This window comes from Gambusia affinis, linkage group LG22 (genome assembly GCF_019740435.1).
Source record: "Gambusia affinis linkage group LG22, SWU_Gaff_1.0, whole genome shotgun sequence".
NCBI classification, from domain to species: domain Eukaryota; kingdom Metazoa; phylum Chordata; class Actinopteri; order Cyprinodontiformes; family Poeciliidae; genus Gambusia; species Gambusia affinis.
In genome coordinates, this window is record NC_057889.1 from 13,170,003 (window position 1) to 13,193,857 (window position 23,855).

General features: G+C 39.8%; 1 protein-coding gene across 2 annotated transcripts in view; it reads left to right on the forward strand.

Moving 5' to 3' along the window:
* The window catches only part of itsn2a (intersectin 2a), a 38,241-nt gene that overhangs the window by 6,830 nt on the left and 7,556 nt on the right, over nt 1-23,855 (forward strand). Inside the window, exons 3-28 of one of the 2 annotated variants that reach the window (XM_044105895.1) lie at nt 6,618-6,710; nt 7,699-7,762; nt 8,186-8,361; nt 8,510-8,731; nt 10,350-10,443; nt 11,718-11,860; nt 11,997-12,060; nt 12,832-12,969; nt 13,048-13,154; nt 13,250-13,512; nt 13,590-13,739; nt 13,820-13,960; nt 14,037-14,124; nt 14,202-14,341; nt 16,122-16,261; nt 16,349-16,733; nt 17,356-17,510; nt 17,637-17,697; nt 18,757-18,980; nt 19,073-19,107; nt 19,230-19,396; nt 19,951-19,984; nt 20,093-20,214; nt 21,186-21,282; nt 21,439-21,630; nt 21,860-21,904. In XM_044105895.1, the coding sequence (XP_043961830.1) occupies nt 6,618-6,710; nt 7,699-7,762; nt 8,186-8,361; nt 8,510-8,731; nt 10,350-10,443; nt 11,718-11,860; nt 11,997-12,060; nt 12,832-12,969; nt 13,048-13,154; nt 13,250-13,512; nt 13,590-13,739; nt 13,820-13,960; nt 14,037-14,124; nt 14,202-14,341; nt 16,122-16,261; nt 16,349-16,733; nt 17,356-17,510; nt 17,637-17,697; nt 18,757-18,980; nt 19,073-19,107; nt 19,230-19,396; nt 19,951-19,984; nt 20,093-20,214; nt 21,186-21,282; nt 21,439-21,630; nt 21,860-21,904 (3,540 nt within the window). The remainder of the gene's footprint in view (nt 1-6,617; nt 6,711-7,698; nt 7,763-8,185; nt 8,362-8,509; nt 8,732-10,349; nt 10,444-11,717; nt 11,861-11,996; nt 12,061-12,831; nt 12,970-13,047; nt 13,155-13,249; nt 13,513-13,589; nt 13,740-13,819; nt 13,961-14,036; nt 14,125-14,201; nt 14,342-16,121; nt 16,262-16,348; nt 16,734-17,355; nt 17,511-17,636; nt 17,698-18,756; nt 18,981-19,072; nt 19,108-19,229; nt 19,397-19,950; nt 19,985-20,092; nt 20,215-21,185; nt 21,283-21,438; nt 21,631-21,859; nt 21,905-23,855) is intronic. The other variant, XM_044105896.1, reaches the window with a different exon arrangement.

Genomic DNA, 23,855 nt, shown 5'->3' on the forward strand with positions numbered 1-23,855 from the left:
TATGTTTTGTTTATTCATAAAATTGGACCCATATTAAGTTTTCAATTTGAACACAGAACTTTAATTGCTTTTGGGTAAAATATAAATCTTTTTTGGTCTCTATTCCCTGTACTGAAACCTTTGTTTTGTTGTCTTTAGACATGTCATTAATTTTTTTTACACTGATTATGACCTAAGTTGCTACATATTGGAAAAAAATGTGTAAAACTTAGTTTTCCTAATGCTATTATTACTGTTATTTCCCATTCCATGAAATAGCACAGGAAGAAAAGAAAAGCAGTTTGCATTTCTGTGCTCTCACTGAAGCACTGAAGTCAATTCCTCAACCACGTGGACAGTATGCAGCAAGCCTTTAAAAAACACACACACACACAAACGCGCGCAGGTAACTTGGGTGTCTAAAACGCTGCAGTGTGCAGACACTATTGATCCACCATCTGGAACATAAACCGATGAGTCTCAGGTGAAGTGTTTGAAATGTAAATATTGAGGAAAGCCTTGGTATGTTCTCCTCCATAGACGGGAGCGGTGCACTCAGGGGACAGACTCGAGTATCTCCTAAGTGAGGACATTACAGTACCTAGACAACAGCACACAACCCAACAAAGGGAAAAGTCAGAAGGCAGAGTCTCTGTGCAGCTGCTGCTGTGGAGGCGAGATGCGGTGCAGGTGCTTTAAATTCAGCTCAGGTGATGTTGCTATAGAAGCCATCCTATATGTGTTTACAGTGGTGCTTTAACTGTTATGAATCCATTTCATGTCAGTGGTACTGGTGAGACCTTACCGATCTGAGGGTTTATTATATCTGAGCCGCTTTAGTGAAGTTGTTTTAATTGGACTGAAGAAAACAGATAAGAGTGGAATTAATAAATTGTACCAGTAGAGTTCAGTACCTTCCACCATCCCTGCCTTTTAGTCAACAAATCCTGTTCCCTAACTATACAAAACTGTTTGTGAAATTCCGGGAATATTAAACCGACTGCCGTCAGAAGTTAACAAAAGGAAAATAGAGACTATCTGGATACATTTTGCCTAAATGCAGCTGTTGTGTGAAGGCCTCAGAGGTTTGTTAGAGAACATTAGTCGAGAGGTCAGGGACTAAGTTGTAGACACATTTAAGATGAATGTGTGCTCCACAAATATGGCCTCCATTAAAGATTGATTATAAAAAGTCTTTATTTATTTATCTTTATTTATACAGGTTGTCTCATTGAGATCTAACATCTCATTTACAAGAGAGGCATGTTTTTATCAAACATAAACCAAATTTTTGTTCTATGTTTTATGTTCAGCTTGTAGAAGCCTGCATGTGCAGGAGGGCACAAAAAAATGTGGACAAACCTGGGAAGATGAATGGAGTGGAATCCTGGACATAAATCCTGTAGTTGCTGCAAAATTCTTTGAAACCAGACTAAGGTGGAGGTTCACCTTCCAGTGACCTAAAATATGCAGTCAGAGCTAAAACAGAATAGTTTAGATTGGTGGTATCCAAATGTTTTCTTCTTGTGGGCCAGGGTCATCAATTGAGAGTGTTTCTGGGTAAAAATTCAAAATTTTTATGACCTGATTGTTGTCATGATCCAAAATAACTTTTTTTTTTTAACATACTCTCATGAAAAAAAATAAAATTTGAGTGACAAGAACACTTGCTTTTTTAAGATCAAGATTAATCATTTGGGCCAACCGCGTCTGATCCTGGGACATTTCTGTTTTTGGAACTATTTACAGTAATATCGAAATGAAAGCGAAAAAGGTGGTTAGTACAGGACAAATACTTTGTATCGTATTCAATTTTAAAAATGTCAGAATTTGAAATTTCATTAGTCACTTGTGCTGACAAACCAGATTTGTGTCATTCTTGAATTGCTGTTTTTGTGTCGGCTATACAAAGTTATTATGAGTGCTACAAACCCCTAATGTAGAACAATTCATGTTTTAGGTTGGTCCAGTCAAAGTCCAGACCTAAATTTAATATGGCAAAAAGTATAAATAGCTGTTCACAGATGCTCTCAATCCACTTGTAAAGAATTGGCAAAATGACAGCCTAGCTCACACATACCCCAAAAGAGTAAAAGCTTTAATAGCAGAAAAAGGTGCTTTGTATTCTTATATTAGCTTTTTTTTTTTCAATCACCAGTATTAATTTGTGAGCAATAATGTGAACGTTAATTCAATGACATTAGCTGTTGGAAATTAGACACAAGTGTCAGTGAGTCTTTCTCTCTGCGTTGGATTTATTACAGTAGCAATGTATAATTCTGGCATGTTTTCATGTGGCCTCCCATACAACATCTATAGGTCTCCAGCAGCACAAATGTCAATCCGTAGTGGCCTCTTTTGAAGCCTTGCACTGTCCCAGTTACTCACAGAGCATCAGGCCTTCTCTGATACATGCAACGCGGCGACTGACAGGCTGTGGATGTGGCCATGCTAGCTGCATGTCCCAGTGGCCCTGTGCTGAATGTCCTTTCATTTGCAATAACTCCAAACGGGGGGCTGGTGCAGCCATCCAGACAATGTGGAGAATACTCACATCTTTCTATGAGATTAATTACTTTCTTATTGTCTACAGCAGCTTTTTGCTGAAGATGCCAGAAGTAGGCCAGGCTCTCTGAGTTGCTATAGCATCAGCTTTGTCAAGGGGGGGGTGGGGGGGGGGGAACCCGCACACCTGAACAGCTGTTGCTGTTGTGGTTTAGGGCAACTTGTTTAGACAGAAATACCAAATTGTGGACAAGTTGTCTGCTTTTTGCTCACGACACTTTTTTTGGCTGCTTTTTGTGCTGCTACTAAATTCCAGATTTCTAAAGTGGTATTCCTCGTCCAAGTCTGTCTATAGCTGGCACAGTCTTATAGATTGTTTGGGTTTGTTGCCAGGGTGGAAGTTCCATCATGGGCAGGGTGGCATTTCCTGAGTTTGCAGAGTAAATTACAGCCTAGACACCATATCTCTGCAGATATGCACCCACAGTGCTTCTGTTCTTCTTATCTAAGATGAAAAAACATATTTTTTCTAGCACATAGCTGGCACATCAAAATTATCAGCCTAAGATCAGTGTGTGACACTGCAATCCCAAAGGACCGCTTGGACGCTGTATTTGCTCGGCAAACGTATCATTCTCTGTACGCTGGTGATATATTCAGCCTTGGATCCCTGTTCTGTTCTGCCCATGAAGTTAAAGCTCAAAGAGAGCTTTAGATGTGAACATTGTAGCATTGGAAAAGAATGAGATTAGTAACAAAAATGCAACTTAATTGCAGTTGATACTGTCATTGCAATCATGTGTATTCTTAAAGAAATTCGATGTAACTTTTTATCCACTGCTATTAATAGGTCACCAAAACCATCAACAATATTTTTATTTGCAAGTATTAAGAAGGAAATATATTGTATGTAATGTCTCTTATATTTAATTGCCACAGCATAAAAACATTTTCATTATATTTCCTTGGTGAAACCTATGAAGGAACTTGACCACAATCATTTGCCTCAATATACAATATCGGCTACCGATGTCTACACATTGATTGTATGTTACAATGCATAGGACAAATGAATAATAATCTGACATACTTATATCTTAAAGCAGAATAAAAGAAAGATTAGTGTCTCTTGAATTCAATGTTTAAGATGAGAAGCCCATAATTTTTTACCAGTTTATTCATTCTGTTGGTAAAACGTGTGATATTCTGAACTTTCTGCAATCTAGTATCAAAGAAGGAACACTGGTTAAAAACTGGTTTCAATATGAAGTACTTAATCAGAATTAGTCACAACCTTGATTTTTTTTATTTTGTATTTTTTAGCAAATGCTGCAGACAGTTTCAGCTGAAATGTACTCATTTTGTTTGCAATCTGTGATCACCATGGCAGCAGCGTTTGGCATCAGGAAAGCCCATCTGTTGAGCACCAAGGGATGAAAGGTTTGAGAAGCCAGCTCAGATTGAGCAGTTCTTTTTTTAGCTGTCCCATATTACTGCTTCATTTATGTTTCAGTTGATTTAATGGTTAAATTATAATGAGTACTCCTTAATGAGTTGTATCTGTTGCATCACCAATATTTGTTTTTCTTCTGTTTGACAAAGTAGCAGTTTGCGTCGCTCTACTAGAAGTTTTTCTGCTTTGTAAAGACTTTTCCCCACAAGTCTTAGAACGTCTTAAAGGATTATTCACACCCTTTTTAAAAATTGTGTTCAATTTGTGTTCAAATGCACTTTGAACACAAAGTGCATTTAAACGCATTTTCTGGGGTATGACTGTAGCACTGTGTCTGCTTGTCTCCCAATCAGGCGAAATCTGTCCTCTGGGATGAATTTATTTATTTTTTTGGTAATATATTGTTTTATTCTCACAGAAAACAATAGTGAAATATTTTCTCAGGGATAAATGTGAACTGGTGTTAGAATTTACATTTGCGTTAATACATACTCAAGGCAGGATGTTTCAGTGAGAGCAGAGTGAGTGGGGTGAAAAGTAGCTGTGTGGACACTTTTATAAATTAATAATCTTCAGTTGAAAGTTTGCTGAGGTTCCATTTGGAATACAAATTATGAATGCAGTATTGAATGGCAAATTGAATTCTGCGTGTGCGATGAAGTCAGTATAATCATTTCAGCTTTTTGAAGGGTTATCATTGGCTTTTGGTTGCTTATGGTAAATGACCTGTCCTTATATAGCGCTTTATCATGTCCAGAGGACCCCAAAGCGTTTCACACTACATTCAGTCACATGCACACTCATGCACTGATGGTGGTAAGCTACAGGATTGTAGCCACAGCTGCTCTGGAGCAGTCTAACAGAGGCACCACTGGGCCCTCTGACCACCACCAGCTAGGCCTGTCATGATAACAACTTTTGCTGAGTGATTAATTGTCTCAAAAATTATTGCGATAAACGATAATATTATTTGAAGACCTTTTTACACTGATTTAATGGAAATGACGTAATAATGCATGCGATTTCCTGCCAAAGATAGATACACTTTATTTTCAAAAGAACACTTAACACTGGAACTGATAAACAAAATAAACAAAACAACCAAAAACAAAAATAACAATAACATTAACAAAAAATGTACTTGAATAAAAACTAAACAACATAAAGCCAAAGTGTAGATAAATACTGCATTCAAGCAAAAGAGTGCAGATTAGGAAGTCTGTATACCATATTGCCCTTCAGTAATCATTAGATTTAAGTAGAGAAGATGGTCACATCAACTACCTGATGCAATAGTTCACACTATACGATTATTTTGCCCCGATTTTCCCCTTAGGAAGTAGAAGTTGGCCGTTCTAAGATTGTCGCTTGCAATTCCATAACTGATCATCCTGTACTGTGTGGTGTGTTACGGTAGATCGTAGGGGTTTTCCCCGACTGGGATCATTCACACAGCCTGTTGAATGTGACAGGTAGCCAATTAGAAAGCTTTCTGAGGGGGAAATTACAGAGGGGGGAATTACAAGGCAACCTGAAGTCCAGCGGACATTGGAGATGATATGTGGAAACAACATTAATGTTTATTAAACATTCCATGCAAAGAACATAGAAATGACGAGGGGAGGAGCTGAAGCGAAATTGCTACTCAGTTGATGAACCCGGTAACTTTTCAGCTGTTCTTCGTTAACGTGACATAAATAGGTTATGATGATTTTCACTCAGTCAGGACGTTACGCTGACACTAGAGTCACATGGATTGCAGGTAGATTGTATTAGAGCATTGATTAATGCCTGGTTTTAAAATTAGTTAACTGGACTTGTAGCGATTACTTTGTGCCCGTTGTTGGACATCACACGGCACGATCGAACCCGATGGAACCGTTATACCTAGGATTTCTTTCGGCTAATGTGTGATCTCTCAGGTTTTGAAAATGGGCCGACAATCGGCCGGCAACTCTAAGATCTTGTAGTGTCTGCTGGGCATTACACTAAGGAAATGAGGAAGGGAGGGTCAGTGGAGAGCACCGGGAGTAGAGCTCTCCGGTCAACTCTGGAGAGCTCAGTGTCATCAACAGAAAGAGAAAAAGGCTGGAAGAAATGATAAAGCCGATAATTAAAATGAGGTTGATAGTTTTAATTTATTGTACGATTAATTGATTTATTGTTTATCGCAACAGGCCTACCAGCAGCAGCCAAAGTGGGTGAAGTGTTTTGCCCAAGGACACAATGACTGAGACATACCCACCTTAGTTGAAATTTGTGTGACTTTTTGATAAAGATTCATTACCTTCCTTACATGGACTGCAGCTCTCATGCCTGACAAAGTTTATATTGTGATCGTATCTTTTATTAAATGGAAGCTGGTGGCTTTTTATTGTTTATTCTGATATTGTTCAGATATTGAATAACATATGCACAAAAAATGTCTTGTCAGCTCTTTTCATGCATTATACATGATGAACTAGGACACCACAGGATATTAACCACATATTTAAAATGATCTAATTGAGTTTATCTAACACAAAAGCAACAATTATAATATTGTTGCTGCTCAAACCACATTCATGAGAGTAGCATCATGAGAAATGATGTAATAAAGAACTGCCATGGGATCTAATACTGTGTGAGAAGTTTTCAGCCCCTTTAAGAATCACCTTTTTGCTCCTATATTTTCTTTCAGGTGGTTCCAGCGTTTGGGCCATCACTCCTGAGGAGAGAGGGAAGCATGATAAACAGTTTGACACCCTCGCACCGATCCTTGGCTACATCTCGGGTAGGCTGCTCTAACAAAAAGGTTCAACACCTTGATCAGATAAAACAGTATGTCCACTGTCAGCTAAAGTGACCCTGCTTATCTCTTCATGATTCTGCTGGGATCTTTTTGAATTCCTGGTATTCCTTCATAAGTTTATTACATTCAGATAAAATCTCATCTCTTACATAGAAGCTATGCCCCCCTGCAGAACATCCTCAGTAATGTTTTAAAAAGCACAATAAAGAATCTGATGTGGTTACTCAGCCTCTGAGCTCCCAGGATGCTGGACTGATGTAATCTGATGCTATCAGTGAGAAGTTGGCTCAACGTTTCTCCCAGAAGACCATCTGATACAGACACCAAAAGACAGAAACGAGAGCTGTGTTTAGAGTAAAAAACCAGGGGCGCCACGCTGTTTTGAAAAGTCTGGAATTTCCCTCATTCTTTTTCTAAGGGACAGAAGTACATACAATTTTAATGAATGCAATAGTTTTACACCGATTCATTTTCAGTTTACTGGTGTCACCACATCCGATGCTAATTGTAGTATTCTAATGATTTGGGCTGTGCGTTTTTACTTGCCGAAACAAAATAAAGTCAGAGAAATCCATCAATGAGCTTTAAAGGATCTACAATTAGTCCAGCAACCTTCATTTCATATAGATTTTTTAAATAGAGCTAATCTAGTTAATCCAGATGCTGCAAAGGCAGTGGGCTTTATTCATCCGTAAACCCATTCATAAATCCATTTCAGGTTTATCAAGGAGTAAGAGGAGCTTTAGCAGCTTTAAAGTTACTGAGGCAAATGTAGTGAATTTTGTTAAAACTGTAGAAACATTTTTGTGAAAATTTAAGTCTGGAATTAGCCAATCCAGCAGCTCCTGGATAAAGAAGCCTCCTTAGTATTAGGTCAAAATGTTGTGGCTTAAACAACTTTTACATCTTATCAAAGATCTGTATCAGATTCCCATCTTTCAGCCCCTCTGTCATTGTTGTTTGTCCGCAGGGGAGCAAGCGAGGAAATTCTTTCTCCAGTCCGGCCTGCCGGCTTCTGTTTTGGCGGAGATCTGGTAACTAAAAATTCTGTAAATCGTCAACAGAATAAATTTTTTAGGCTGTAGCAACTGGGTCAGTGGGTCCAGGCTTTGTGTTTTGCAGGCGTCAGTTCAGTTCATCGAGTTGTTTTTGACTTCCTGTTGAGAGCTCATTTCCTTCACTGCCTGCCACACCTAGTAAACTGTGTATATGTGTGTTGGGCGGGGGTGCAGGGCGAGTATTGAGTGTACTCTGTAATCAGAAATGTGTGTGTGTGTGTGTGTGTGTGTGCTTGCTGTTTTTGTGTAAAGAAAAATGTTGCTGGAATTCAATTCCACCAGCGCCTTGTTCCTTGTGTGACTTGCCTTTTCTATTGTCTCTCCAAAGGGAAAACAAACCCCAGGAATAAACAGCTCGCTGGACTTTATGCACCAGTTTTACCAGTTTCTCTCCTACAGGAACCTGGCTGACATGGACAGTGACGGGAAGATGGACAGATTGGAGTTTTCCATTGCTATGAAGCTTATTAAACTTACGCTTCAGGGCAGAAACTTACCCTCATCCTTGCCAGTTACCATGAAGCAACCTCCGACTTTAAACAGCAGCTCAAACATGTCTTCTTCGGCACGGTTTGGTAATATTCTTGAATCATGCACTGTATTTGAGTTTCACCTTGATTACCTACAAAAAAAACAAAAAACATACAACATGAAAGTGACTCACTTTAACACCATGATGTTTCATGGTGTCTGCATGTTTACCTGTGTGCTTCCTTTGTATAGGAATGGGATCCATGCCAAACCTGTCAGTCGGTCTTTCATCCATGCCAACTATTTCCACCATGCCCATTCTAACACCCATGCCAGCTAATCGTCCTTTACCCTCTGTGCAACCCCTGGTGCCAGTGCCAATGACCCTGCCCTTGATCACCTCATTCGGGAACTCTGGGCTCCCCAATGGCACTGTCAGCCTCCTCACCCCACCACTTGTTCCCAGCAATGCAGGTCGGTTCTACACTAGAACCATTCAGATCTTACTCTTGGACAAATCAAAGTTATGCTGACAAGTGGATTGGTAATGACTCAGATTTGACTCTAGGGTTGTGCATCCAAAATATTGGGATGTGTCATCTATTTATTCCATTAATCCTACTAGATTGAGCATATGTAATAGCTATTTGTCAGCAGCTCTGGAGACGTGTGCCAGTTACCAGTATTAGGGCATAGTGCGCTTTTGAAATGTTACCACCTTAAAAATGCTAAAACTGATGCCGCTTTCCTACCTGTTGCTGTGCACTGCCAGTCAACTGATTGGAATAAGGCAATAGCAATTGTTCCCTCAGTTACAAAATGACAATTTAGAACGAAAATTATAGTCGTATGTTTTCCTTTTCAATACGTAGTGTTTTTACTTTGATCAAAGTGTCAAAATAAAAGTAACCTTGACATAATGAAATATAACACAATTTTAGCAACAATAACAATAATTGTTACTTTTATGTTCTTAGTCAAAACAATTACACAGTGTAGTAATTTTCTTTTTCTTTTTCAAGCAATGGCTTATGGTAGATAGCCTAGCAAGAACTAAAGCTAGCTGAATGGTAGTCTTAAATGTACAAACAAGTACAGAAAACAATGTATTTCTTCATTGGCAACGAAGCTAACACCAATGTTATTGAGCGTTAAATGAAGCTTAATCTCCACTTTTTTAAAAATTCTTCTACAACATAGCTTTAGCAGCCTAGCACAGATTTCTGCTACATGACTTTAGACAAGCTGCAGTTTAAGTCTACCATGAACCACAGATTTACACATCTTGGAATTCACATTAGTCCGATGGCTGATGCTATGTAAGGTTAAAGCAAGGTCACATCGGAACTGTATTGGAAGTATGATTACATAAAATTGATTCCCGCTCATCATTTGGGGATGTTGTCTTTTAACACAGCATAAAACAGTTTGCGGGTAACATGTTGGTAAGTTGGTAAAGTCCTTTAGGAACTATATGTTTCATAATATGTTTGCAATAAACCTAAAACAGAAAAACACAAACACTGTTAGATATTTGACTATATATCACATTTTTTAATTGTGATAAAAAATGGCTTAAAGTATGAATAAAGGATACACCAACACTGTTGCACTTGTTCAGATCATGCTGCCCTACATCTTGGTCTAACAAGCCTTTCCTAAAGAGCTTAAAAACAGTTTAGAGAAATCTGTGTTTATTTATTTATTTATTTTTGCATCTCATGTGTCTCCTTTTGTTACTCTCTCATATCTTTACAATTTTCCCAATTTAATAACCAGACTGACTGGGAACTTCATTAAATAATTTATTTAAAGTAGTACTGAAATCAACCATGAAAATGTATTTATTTTGAGCTACATGTCAATCTCCTTTTTGTTTGAGCTCAGTGTACTCAGTCTATAAAATACAAAAAGATGAGATTAGATGTGCTCAAAGTCAAGGACAACTGTAATTAACAAAGTTTCCAGATTATTTTATGCTATTTTATGGAACTTGCATTCTCTCTATCTGACTTTAAATATCATTATTGAAACATTAACTTGATATTTGATTTAATTTTTCCAAACTAAAAATAAACTGCCCTACTTACAGGTACTCCGATGTCAGGCTTTTCGTCCCCTATGGCTTTTTCCCCATCTCCGGGTGTGTCAAAAGCCAACTCTCTTTTGGACCTTGGATCCAGCAGGTATGCCTTTTTTTATTAAATTTTTTTTACAATACCATTAATCTCTATGACTGTGTGCAATGGTAAAATTGAAACATAAATATAGAATCAAATGAACCATATCTATGAAAGATTTTATAGTCCCATCTGTGTAATTTACAAGCACCAAATTTACATTTTCTCATCATGGGCATTGATTTCAGGCATTCAAAGATAAGTTGGAATTGTTCTTCACGCAGATGGATTGATAATAGAAAACGTCAATGAATTTCAAAAGGATCTGGGTGTGCACATTCAAATTTATGTAGGATTTTCAAAATTACAAGAAATAAAAGTTTGAAATTCATCACCCTATGTGTAATAAGTCCATATAAAGTATGAGTTACACTTTGTGAAATTAGATCTTCAACAAATGTTTTTTGAGACAGACTTGTATTTACTGCTTATTGTTTTAATCTCAAATTATTATCTCAACAATGTTTCTGCTGCAGAATGTCTGACTTCAACTTTACATGTTTAAGGCAAGATAAAATACTGCAGCAGCTACTTGTCAACTTCTGGCTTTTTGTGAAACATCAAATCTCTTCCTGGAATAGGTGGCGTCAGAAGAAAAGAAAGACAATGCTGGGATGTACAAAGGTTTTGTGCTAACCCAGATTCTTTGTGGCTATCTTGTAACCATGTGACTCCTCCTGGCATTTTTGCGTGGGTTTGAAGAAAGGATAGAAATGGGATCTTCACTAATTTCACAGCTTCAAGTAACATGATGCCTCTATAACCTCAAGTGTAGGCGGCAGGTGTGCAAGGGAAAAATACAAGCTAATCCATATTTACCTCTTTCTGTGTTTTGAAATCAGGTTTTCAAAACAATGTGAAAACACATTTGTGGCTATCCTGGATCTACGTTTTACTATTTTCTCAAAGAATGCATTGGTTACCAAAGAAATTAGACTCAGTAATTTTCTCTGCTCCCCTCCCTGATTTGACTAGTGACAACATAGTTAGCCGTATGTCACTGCTGAATGTTTTTTGAAGTCAGACATTTGTTGTGAATTTGCTCTACATCAGTAAACTGAACTGAATTTAGTTTGTGCCTTACTTTGGTAATATTTGAAGCCATCATTCATGTAAAATCTCTCTCTGGCTTAGTAAGCGCAAATAAAAAGCAGCAGGGAGTCTATCATTTAAAAGTTAGGGTTTGGATTGGAGCAGAAAAATGCTGACTTTCAATTTTGTCTTTAGTTAAGAACTAGCAAAATTATAAAATTTAATTTTCTTCTTTTCTTTTCCCATAGTTCAAACTCTTCCTCCACCACATCACTGGCCAGCAACTCTCCAAAAATGGGTTCAGGAGACTGGGCCGTTCCACAGGCTTCGAGACTCAAGTACCGTCAGCAGTTCAATACACTCGACAAACTCATGAGTGGCTACTTGTCAGGTTGGTGCTCAAAAACTGTAAAGGTCTTGGTATCACTTGGCTGCTCATGAGCGGTCTAGACTGTTACACAGATACATATTTTATCCAAATTCACATTTTATGTATTGAGAGTGTTTTCTTTATTTTTACTTTGCAGGACCTCAGGTTAGAAATGCGCTGATGGCATCAAACTTGACCCAAACTCAACTGGCCACCATTTGGTACATATGATGTCTGTTTTTTAATTCCTGCCTGGTGTTGTTTCATCTTTAAAATTCAATTTCTGTTTTCTGGTATCACTATTTTCACTACTTAGTTAAATTTATTTCTCTCTTTTAAAACAAGCAAGCTGGTTAAAGCAGCGTTAAAGAAATTGTCTTAACTTTCTTTCCTTCCTTCAGAAGTTGGGTTGGACGATTTGGATCAGATTTTTCTGCAAAACCGGATGCTGGTTTAAACATTTGTATTTGTCAAACAAACAAAAAATGGGCAATTGTAATTATACCAAGAAAAACTATGAAAAGAAAGTATGCCTATTACGGCACAATGTAAGAATTACTGTATGTACAAATGCTTTAGAAATTAAATGCATCCATAATAAAGTTGGCTAACAAATGTGTAAAACAATCTTTTATTATAGTAGGACAATCTAAGTAATGTTAATCTTAAACCTGTTTGTTTTTGAGAAATATATAAGACAAAAAAATTGCATCTTAGTTCATCATATCTCAAATATAAACTTGTGAAGTTTGCTAACCTCTGATTGGATTTATAACTTGAACTTTGTGCTTCGGTCAGATTTGACTGTATTTGAGATTTTTGGCAACAAACACCACAGGTGTTTAAAAAACGCCTTTAGAGAATGTTTGCCTTCAGTTAAGTGCAGTGGGGGTCTATGATGCTGCGGGACTGTCTCTCTTTCAAATGATTGATTATATGTTACGTGCAGAAGTTAAGAAAATACTTTACAATTATGTGTCATTTGTGCACAGGAGCCTGGCAGATGTTGATAAGGACGGTCAGCTGCGGGCTGAGGAGTTCATACTGGCTATGCACCTGGTGGACATGGCGAAGACTGGACATCCACTTCCCCTCACTCTGCCTCAGGACCTGATACCCCCCTCCCTGAGGTAACACAGAGGGTTTGGTTTGAATATGCAAAGACAAGCAGCTTAATATAGCAAACAAGACTCCTCTTTTCATTTCAGAGGAGGAATTAAGTCCAGTGAGCTCCTCAATGGAACAGGACCCTACATAAGTCCAAGTTTAATGGACACAACAGAGATCGAACCTCCTCAGAAGAACAAGAGCAGTGGTGCGGCCATCTTCACGGTTCATGTTTTTTTTTTGTTTGTTTTTTTTAAGGTATCTTCTCTGGTCTTGTTACGTCTCTGGTTCTCGTCCCTTCAGTGTCCTACGAGGACAAGCTCAAGGAGAACTTTGCGCGCGGCAGTGCTGAGCTGGAGAAAAGGCGGCTGGCTCTGGTGGAGGAGCAGAGGAAGGAGAGGGAGCGCCGGGAGCGGGAGGAGCGGGAGGCCCAAGAGCGGCGGGAGAGGGAGGCCAGGGAGCTGGAGAACAGGAGGAGGCTGGAGGAGGAGAGGCGGATGGAGCGGCAGAGGGAGATGGAAAGACAAAGGGAGGAGGAGAGGCTGAGGGAGCTGGAGAGGAAGGAGGCGAGTGGGAGCTGTTTTCAGACGGACCAGCGTCAAGATGTTTCCTTTTCACTAACCACCTGTTATTGTACGCTCAGGCGGCGAAGCAGGAGATGGAGCGCCAGAGGAGGGAAGAGTGGGAGCGAGCAAAGAAAGAGGAGCTGGGAAGGAGAAAAGAGGCAGAGCAAGAGGAGATTGTTCGACTTAGGGCGAGAAAGAAGAGCCTCGAGTTAGAGCTGGAGGCAGTGGTGAGGCTGCGCTAACGTTGACATATAAACCCCCCCAGGTCAAATCTGGTCAGTTTGACACCCAGTTTATTGTTTATTAGGGCAACAAGCACAAGCAGATCTCAGACTGTCTCCGTGACGCTCAGAGCAAGAGGCGGATCCAGAAGGCCGAGGTGGACCTCATCAATCAGAAGAGAGACGCCCGCATTGCTGAGATCAACACTCTTCAGCTTGAGTTTGAGGTCCGAACCTTTCTCTGGCCTATTCCAGCTCTACTCTTCTGTCAGTAAAGCTCGTATATAATGCTATTATTATTAGGAATGGCAGAGGAAGCTGTCACAGCTAGTCCCGGAGCAACAGCAACTGTCTGAGAAGCTGCGAAACATCAGTCTCAAGAAACTGCCCTGTGAGTCAGACGGCCGCAACATCCAGACACGACACGGGTGGCTGAATTGTCTCTGACCTCTGACCTGTTCTACGTAGTGGCCACTTTGACATCTCTCACGGGGAGCGCCGCAGAGTCGAGTGGGAACTGCCGCCGTCTCAAAGATCAGCTGGACATCCTGGAAAAGGAAACAACAGACAAACTGACCCAGATGGAGCAGTACAACAAGGAGCTCAAGGTCAGTGGTCAGCAGCGCACAGAGCTGAAGACTCTTCATTCGGGTTCAAAGCGTTAACTCAGATGTTAGCACATTTCTCAAAGAAATCAAAAATAGATGCTACTTTTAATTTGCATCTCTCGTTGGGATTATTGTAAATCGAGTGTAGAAAGTGCTGTAGTGTTGAACTTTGAAATTGGAGCCAGAAATATTAAGGGATTTTATTCAGGTTTTAATTGGAGATTTGTTTAGATAAAGTCCTGAGTAAAGGGCTTTGCATATTTTATTCATCCCTTTTTTATGCTTACATGCAAAACATTATGTTGATGGTAATTGTCTGCACATCACTCAGAAAACACCATCGCTGCTATTATTGTGGGCAGTTTTGTGCGCAAAACAATGCCTTTTAAGGAATTGATTTCCTGAAGAAACAGGTCTTTCAGAGCATTATTTGTCTTTGCCCGTGACTGCATTGCAGTTGCCAAAAAAAGACAGCAAGATTCTATTATATTCTTTCATAATTACCTCAATAAATATCACAGGATATTATGATAAAGGTTTAAGACAATATTGCCCTTCCTTACTCTGCTGTTTTTTTTGTTTGTTGTTTTTACATCACTGTCATGTGCTGCTGGATTCACTAAGATTAGCTACACAGATTTGTGGCCCTGCGCAACCTTCCTGTTCATTGCCAGGTTTAAATGTTTTACCTCATTTGTTTAATTGCAAATTGTGTCCTGTCTTTCCCATATTTCCCACCACATTGACTGTGAAACGGTAGATTAAAAAATGCCTCTCGAGCTAAAGGGAAATTAAAACAGCTGACTAAGATTCTGCAGCACAGAAAACCATGTCTTGTAATCACTTTTAAGAACCTACCGACTCAGAAACACATATTAGCTGCTAAACCATCTGTGGTTCAGAACAGGCGAAAAGTAGGGCCCTGTCACAGGCAAATGTTTATGCTATTCTCAGACTTGTAGCAGCATCAAAAATTGTCATCCTTCCTCTGTTCGGTTTAACTTAACGATTTCTTGACTGCTTTTGGAGCTTTTAACTCTTTGTCTTCTTCTTTCTCTTTCTTGCTGCCAAACTTGGATCTTTTTGTACTTCATGTTTTTTTTTTTTTACGCATCCAATGTTCCATCTTTCCGCTTCCGCCATCTTTTTTCATATCCTCCTTGAAATGTTATTTTTCCATCTTTTATTTTATTCACCCCATTCACTGTCCTTCGCTTTCACCGCCTCCGTCCACTTTTCTCCTCTATTTTTTTTTATCGTTTTAACTTGTGTTTTACTGCATAGCTTGGGGATATGGATGACTGCCTCCTGCGAGGCCTCCTCTCCCTGCTGGCCTGCCTCAGCCAGCTCTTCCTCCTCATCAAGGTCATCCCTCATCCTTTCTTTGCCTCCCACTCTATTATCTTTTTCGGCAACCCCTCTGAGCTGTCCTGTTTTTTTTTGTTTGTTTTTTTTTTTTCTCAGACATCTTCACCTCCTGTGTTCTCTTTAGCCACAATCTTTACTCTTTTCCCATTTTCATCCAACAATAACATGTTGTTTTTTTTCTTTGTAAACAGGATGTTCCCTCAGGGTAAAACCCACGTACACACGCACAATGTTAAATTTGCTCCTTTTCTGTTCTAGAACGCATACACATCCACACACAGCACATCCAAAATGTCTGCATGTCACTTTAAGTTTCCAAGAAAACACCAACTTATGATGACTTGTAGATACAGAATATTAGTGGGTTTTTACGTTGTTCTGAGAAAAATCCTCATGCTCTTGTCTGCACCAGGAGCTGCGGGAAAAGCAGACGAAGCAGCAGGCCGTCCTGGATGACCTGCACAGAGTTAAAGAGGAGAAGCTGAGGGAGCTGCAGAGGCGCAGGGAGGAGGAGAAGGAGCGAAGGAGGAGAGAGGAAGCAGAAGCAGCAAGGTGAATCCAGTGATCTCTTAAATCAATCCCCTGTCTGTGCGCTTGTCACTAAAGCCGGGTTGCGAAAACACGCTTTCATTCTTGCAGACTGGCGAAGCTGGAGGAGGAGAAGCGTGAGCAGGAGCGGAGAGAACAGGAGAGGAGGGAGAGGGAGGAAGAGGAGGCCCGACAGAGGAGGCTCCAGGAGGAGCAGAGGGCCAGGCAGAGGGAGGAGGAGGAGAGAGAGGCGCAGGCTCGCCTCCGAGCGGCTCAGGAGAAGGCGCAGGAGGAGGAGAGGAGACGGAGGGATGAGGAGGAGAGGAAGAAGAGGGAGCTAGAAGAGGAGATGAAGCAGAAAGAAATGGAAGAAGAAAAGAGGAAGAAACAAGAACAGGAGAGGGGAACAGCCCAGCTGACCTCATACAGAGCCCTGTACTCCTTTCTCGCACGCAACGCAGATGAGCTGAGTATAGATGCAGACTGTCTCATAGAGGTGAGAGACACACACTCTGCTAAATAAGCTCTTCCCTCCGCCAGCAAAGTGTCCCGAGCAGCAGCTCAAGCCAAAACATAATCGACCTGCTGAGTGGTTTTTCTCCCCTTTTGCATCTTATTTTCTCCAAACATAACATTGCTAATTCACCCCAAGAATTGACTACATCTTCCTGAAGGATTTTTTTGGTAGTGAGTGACCTGACCAAAAAAAAAATGTCTTTACTTTTCACCCAGTAATTTGTTTCACGCTGCTTCTATTTCCGACAATTTCTTTGTTATGCTGTCAAATACAAACATGCTGCTTTAAAAACGAAAATAAACATTTAGACTCCGATTTTGGAGAACGGTTTGTCATTCTATCATTTTATCAAAGTAATTTATCATCTGGAAGACTTTTGCAAGTAATTGTATTTCTATATTTATGTAAAGATGCATATATATTTAATTTCAAATGTTCTTTTATACGCTATTGCCCTATTTCTGCTTCGACGTGCAGATTATCACTGTAACATGTTTGTGTGGCGGGTGTCCGAAACGCTAAAACATATTGTGTTTATCACCTGACCATCAGCCTTTTGGCTTTGAATTACTGAGGTCAAAGTGTGTTTCTCATGATGCAGGTGGATGAGCACACTGTCGGTGAACCCGGCTGGCTGTGTGGGAACTACCGAGGAAAAAGGGGCTGGTTCCCCCAGAGTTATGCAGAGAAATGTCCCACGCATCCCACCTCTGAGAAGGCCCCTGCCTCGTCAAGTCTTCCTCCTTCAAATGCAAGGTAGCGAGAAGCAGCAAAATCCAATTGATGCTGTTGGTCAAACTTTTACTTCCTAAGTAGAAATGTGTGGAAGTCCCATTAGGCCTCAGTGATACCAGAGCGATCTCTCCTTCCTGTTTTGTCTAGAAACGCTGCCGTGGATGCCACAGAGGAAAGCAGCGTTCCTCTGCTTCCAGCTGCTTCACAGGTGGGGCAAGATTGACTAAGTTGTGTTTTAATCCCAGGCACATTGTTTTATTAACGCTGCTGTTGCTCTGCTTCTTGATACTCCTCATATGTGAATGTGTCTAAAAATGGATTTCACATTTTAACTGAAGATTTGCAAATACTGCAATCTGAAAATTGCACACAAATTCTTTTTTATTTTGTTTTTGATATTTAAATGAAAGTCTAAGGCTCTATGCAAAAAAACTAAGGTGGTCCAAGTGTTAAAGAATTACCCGAATTTATCAAAAAATAGTTCACCTGCCCTGCAATATCAGACACTCCAAGCATTCAGCATGGCCAAATGAGTTAATCTTCAACAGTGTAGACAGAGCTTTTGCATAGTTTAGCATGAGATTAAGTAAAATTGTTATTGGGTTATTGCTGCACATTTAAGTACACACACATTAGTAGTGATGTATGTATATGTGTGTGTGTGTATACATATATATATATAGGGCAGTATGTTTTTACCCAAATTTTAAGGGGTTAAAATATAATTTCCTGGGGCGTGCTCCGGTGGTGTAGAGGTTAGCGCGCCCTACGCTTGGAGGCCTTCAGTCCTCGACGCGGCCGTCGCGGGTTCGATTCCCGGACCCGACGACATTTGCCGCATGTCTTCCCCCCTCTCCTTCCCCCTTTCCTGTCAGCCCACTATGATAAAAGGGACACTAGAGCCCACAAAAAGGACCCCCTGGTGGGGAAAAAAAAAAATATATATATATATAAAAAAATTCCCTTCTCACCCACCGCGGGTATATATATATATATATATATATATATATATATATATATATGTATATATATATATATATATATATATATATATATATATATATTTCCTGTTATTTTGACAACTACTTCATTGACTAGCATGTTAGTAGAGATGACAGGTCTTTATGCAAACAAATGTGAAAAATTCAAAATACATACTTATGCAAGGTGCAATAAATATGTTTTTTGGTTAGATTAGTCCTGTTTCTAGAGGGTTTAGCTGTCACTAATCATGGTCTCTCTTTGCTCCTGTATTTTGCCCCTCTAGTCCACGGTTCTTCTTGTTGCTCGAGCCGTCTCTTCATGGTCGGCTGCTTCAGAAACTCATCTCAATCTCTCGCTGGACATGGGCGGAGCTCTGCTGAGCTTCTCGCAGGGCGACCTCATAAGCGTGCTGCAGCAGAGGGACGACTGGTGGTTGGGACAGCTCAATGGGACACGGGGATGGTTCCCAAAAAGCTACGTCACTCCGGAGCCAGGCGGCAACGCAGAGTACGAAGACGCACATCACAACACAGATTTAAGTGTAGCTTTGAAATTTAATCGATCGCTGGACTCTAATAAATGTGCTGTTCTAATTGTAGCGCGGACACAACAGACTCAAGTGCTCAGCTAGGAGGTGAGTTTCATTCATCATCCTGTCAGTACAAAAAAAAAATCATAGCCGTGGCTCAGCTGTGCCAGAAGAGACTTCGTATGGACTCTTTATAGTTTGTTCTGATCAGAGTTTGTCTGAACTAGAGTATGTGGCCCTGTACACATACGAGAGCCCAGAGACAGGTGACTTGACTTTTGATGAAGGAGACGTAATTATGGTGACGGAGAGAGAAGGAGAGTGGTGGAGAGGATGCATCGGTGACCAGATAGGACTGTTTCCCTCCAACTATGTTCGTCCCGTAGAGCCAGAGGTGAGAACAATCTGGTCGCTTTTCAAAATGTGGTGTTGCTTCGTACCCTGATATCTATAAAAATGCAGTTATGTCAAATGATCAGCTTCTTGTGAAAGTTTTTTGGGTTTTTTTTCATTTCCATTTTCAATTTTCTGCATTTTGCTTCAACCATATTCTATTGAAACTGTATCCAATGGGCTTATGTATTTTGTATTTATTCCCTATACTTTGAAGAACCACTTTTTGTCCTAACAAGTCTGTTGGGAATCCTGGCAAACTGTATTTTACTAATTAGGTGAGGCTAAAGGGGCTGAATACAACATACTTTCATTTTCATTAACAAGAAAAGGATTTATCACTTTTCCTTCATTTTGCAGTTTTATTCTTCTTTATGTTGATTTTTGACATGAACTTTTAATAAAATATACATGAAACATTTTATGAGTAACTAAAGCATTTTGTTGCACGATAAATGTTTTTTGTAATAAATAAAAATAATCTAAGATTAGTCATTTCCTATTTGTTATTGCTACATCCTAACACCTTTTTTTAATTTTGATTACTAATTTCAGGCATCGAAACCTGGAGTTTCAAGCAAAAAACTTGGTGAGGAAACGGCCGTTCACTCTGTTCCAATCAACTCAAAGACAAACAGTGTCAGGTGGACAAATGTTGATTTAATTTTATTTTTGGATATTTCTGCTTGATTACCAGAGATTGTTCAGGCTGTCACTGCCACAGAAGCCCCCATGGCTCATCAGCTGACTCTGTCTCCAGGACAACTGATTGTGGTCAGAGCCAAAAACTCCACCGGGTGGTGGCTCGGGGAACTGCAGGTCAGACATCACAGACTTTGATCGTATTTTTAAATATGACGTTATATAAATTATTTTGTATTTATTAACCAAAAGACTAAATACCACATTTAGCTCTGGTTACTGCTCAGGGAGTTTGGTATGGCTAATTATTATAGTTTTTTTGTTTGTTTGTTTTGTTTTGTTTTTTCTACTGTGCAATGATCTCAGTACGGTAATTAATTTCATTGATAGCCAATTGTAGCTCAGTGTGTGTTGCTGCTTTAATCATTATAAGTAAAAAGTAAAAAAAATAATAAATGAAGAAATGTTCACTTTTAAAAAAAATTGTGAAGAATACATTGACATTCTTTTTGAAAAATTAAGTCATATTTTTCACCAAATTATTTAACATTCTTTATTTTTCACTTATCATCAGTATTTTGAGTTGGGTTTTTTGGGGGGGGTTTGTGACTGGGAACCCACACATATTTAGGAATACATTTTTGACTTCTTGTTCCTTTGAAATTGTTAATGTTCCTTTAAACTTCCATCCATCAATCCATCTATTTTCTAATCACCCTTCGTCCCTAATGGGGTCGGGAGGGTTGCTGGTGCCTATCCCCAGCCAACGTTCCGGGCGAGAGGCGGGGTTCACCCTGGACAGGTCGCCAGTTTGTTGCAGGGCAACACAGAGACAGACAGGACAAACAACCATTCACACACACACTCACACCTAGGGAGAATTTAGAGAGCCTAACCAGCACTTTTTGGACTGTGGGAGGAAGCCAGAGAACCCGGAGAGAACCCACCATGCACAGGGAGAACATGCAAACTCCCCGGGAATCAAACCCAGGACCTTCTTGCTGCAAGGCAACAGCTCTACGAACTGCGCCACTGTGCAGCCCTCCTTTAAACTTGTAAAAATCAATTGATTTAGTTTTTATTTAGAATCCAAAACAGGTGAAGCTGTTGAAAAATGGACTGCTGGTCACTATTTTTTATACTTCTAGGCTCGGGGCAAAAAGAGACAGAAAGGCTGGTTTCACTCGTCCCATGTCAAGCTTCTGGGACCGTCCAGTACCAAGACCTGCCTCTCCCCTCTGCCAGGTGACTGCCACCACACTCTGCACCCAAAGATTTGTTGCTACCCAACATGGAGTTTGCTCATAAGTGCTGATATTAAAGCCTAATAACCAGCACTCGTCTCCTTCTTATAAGCTGACACCTCATTAACACACCGCATTTCTCCCTCGTGTGTCCCAGTGTGCCAAGTTATTGCAATGTACGACTACGCTGCTGCTAATCAGGACGAGCTGAGCTTCTCCAAGGGTCAGCTCATCAACATCCTCGACAAGACCAACCCCGACTGGTGGAAAGGTGAAACCAACGGGGTCACGGGCCTGCTGCCCACCAATTATGTCAAGATGACAACAGAGTCAGACCCCAGCCAGCAGTGTAAGTAAACCTCACGCTTTTGTTTTTTTCCCCCCTTTTGAACAAACAATTCTCGTAGAAAAGGTGTTTTTTTTCTGTCGCAGCATTTAATTAAAAAAAAGAAGTAATTGACACCAGCAGCTGGGAAAAGCTGTGTGAGAGCTTCCTCTAAGGAGAAAATAAAAGCTGCAAATACAGAGAAACACTTTGAAAGTTTTGCTTTCTTATCGATTACCTTGGTTTGATCCAGGTACATTAAACTCCTCACCCTTATCAGAGCTTGGAGATGGTCATGGTAAGCCAGATTGTTTTTTCAGTCACAAGGGGAGTTGGTGTTCTCCGGCGCTTAAAAGGCCTGATCCCAGACATTTCTCTCTGATCGCTGCAGAAATTAATGAGTAATTTTAACCTTTGCAGTAACAAATTAGGAAAAAGGAGGAATCAGGCTTTTTAAGCTGACCCACTTCAAAGATCATTTGAAGGAATAATACAAATTATTCATAAAAAACCTTTTTGCCAAGAATCACTTGAACTCTTTAAATTCATCAATCTCTGGGCAAAAAAGTTAAATGTAATTTCTATAATTTTCGATTCTAACAGTTTGCTATGAAAATCAAGAAGAAAAATCACTGATAACCTGCCACATTAATCATTTCGCTCACATTTCTGGAAATTTAATTGAAGAGGTGATTCCATCGGACATTTAGCACTGATTTATGAGTGCAGCACTTTCTACAAATATTCAAACTTCTTTATTTGTGTTTATATATATATTTTAACACATCACAACCACAATTTTTAACATAATTGTACATCATTGGTCAACACAAAGCAGTGCCTAATTGTGAAATGGAAGGAAAATGAAGCGTGTCCTTGAAATGTGTCTAAAACCTTTCATCCATTTCCTTCCACCTCATAATGATGTGCCATAAATAAATAAAACACATCGAAGGTCTTCGCTGTGACGTGACAAAATGAAGCAAACTCAATATTTTAGCAAGATGCTGTAGCTGGGTTTAAGCATCTGTTTAATGAGCGATGCGCGTCCCAATTAGTATTCATAGGATGTGTGTTTTTCGCCCACCGCAGCAGATTTCTTGTTAACAAGAGCGAACACCGTTGACATTTAATTAGGCTGAGCCACGCTCACTAAAAACAATGAAATGTTCAATTTAATGAACGTCTTCCTGATGGACGCACATGCAGCCCCTGCACACACACACACACACACACACTGCGCCACGGTGCAGAAATGAGAGGCGATGAAAGATGGGCACACACCAGCTCGTAATGATTAGTAACAACATTTACATTTCCAGAAATGCATTATTAATGCATGTGCATGTTAAGACTCCTGCATTAATATTAAAACGATATTAACCGTCTGCTGTCTCTCTTCCTCTTTTTTTTCCATCTCACTCATCTCCCCGCCTCCTCTACTTCATCCACTTTTTTTCTCCTTCTGTAGGACGATAGTGCTGGTTTTCCTCTCTTCTCCTTCCTCTCCTTTTCCTCTGTCTTGCCCCTCCCTCCACCACCACCCCTGTCTGAGCGAATAGCCCTGAGGCAAAAAGGAACCCGGCAGCCAGCGAGAGCAGAACTGCCCAGCTCCTCACTTTCCTCTTGAATTATTTGGGACTGTGGTGTCCTCTGCTCCTCTGTTACAATTCCTCTTTTGTTATGTTTTGCTTCTTAGCTTTTCCTGTTAGACTATTGATTTCTTGCCCTTCACTTCTTCCTGTTTCCCTCCACTAATTAACCGGGGTGAGTGTGAGGTGGAGGCAACTCGACACAAGCAGGGGGGAGGTTTTGCACCTTTAACACAGAAATATGGAAAGTCTAGTTTTAATTAAAAAAAAATATAAAAAAAATACCAGTCAGGCCCAAAATCATTCATGTACATGCCAAATTTTGATTTGCTGGGGAATTTTTTTAATTAGTAGACCATTTTGTTAATGACTCGGAATGATATAAACAAGTGGCAAATAAATTTGATTATTTATTAATGCATTTATTATTATATCTGTTGTTAAAAATGCAATACTTACAGGTTTCTGCAAACTTTTAAATCACTTAATAAAAGCTTTCATTTGGTATTTCCACAATTAAGCATTTCTTACCCTTCACAGTCATTGGTGAAGCATTTTGCTTAGTAGTTATGAAGTACTTTAAATCGAACTAAAGTTGTCCTGTAGCAGGCTAATCTCATAAGTAACAGGAAAATCCAACCTTTAATGTTGTGAAAA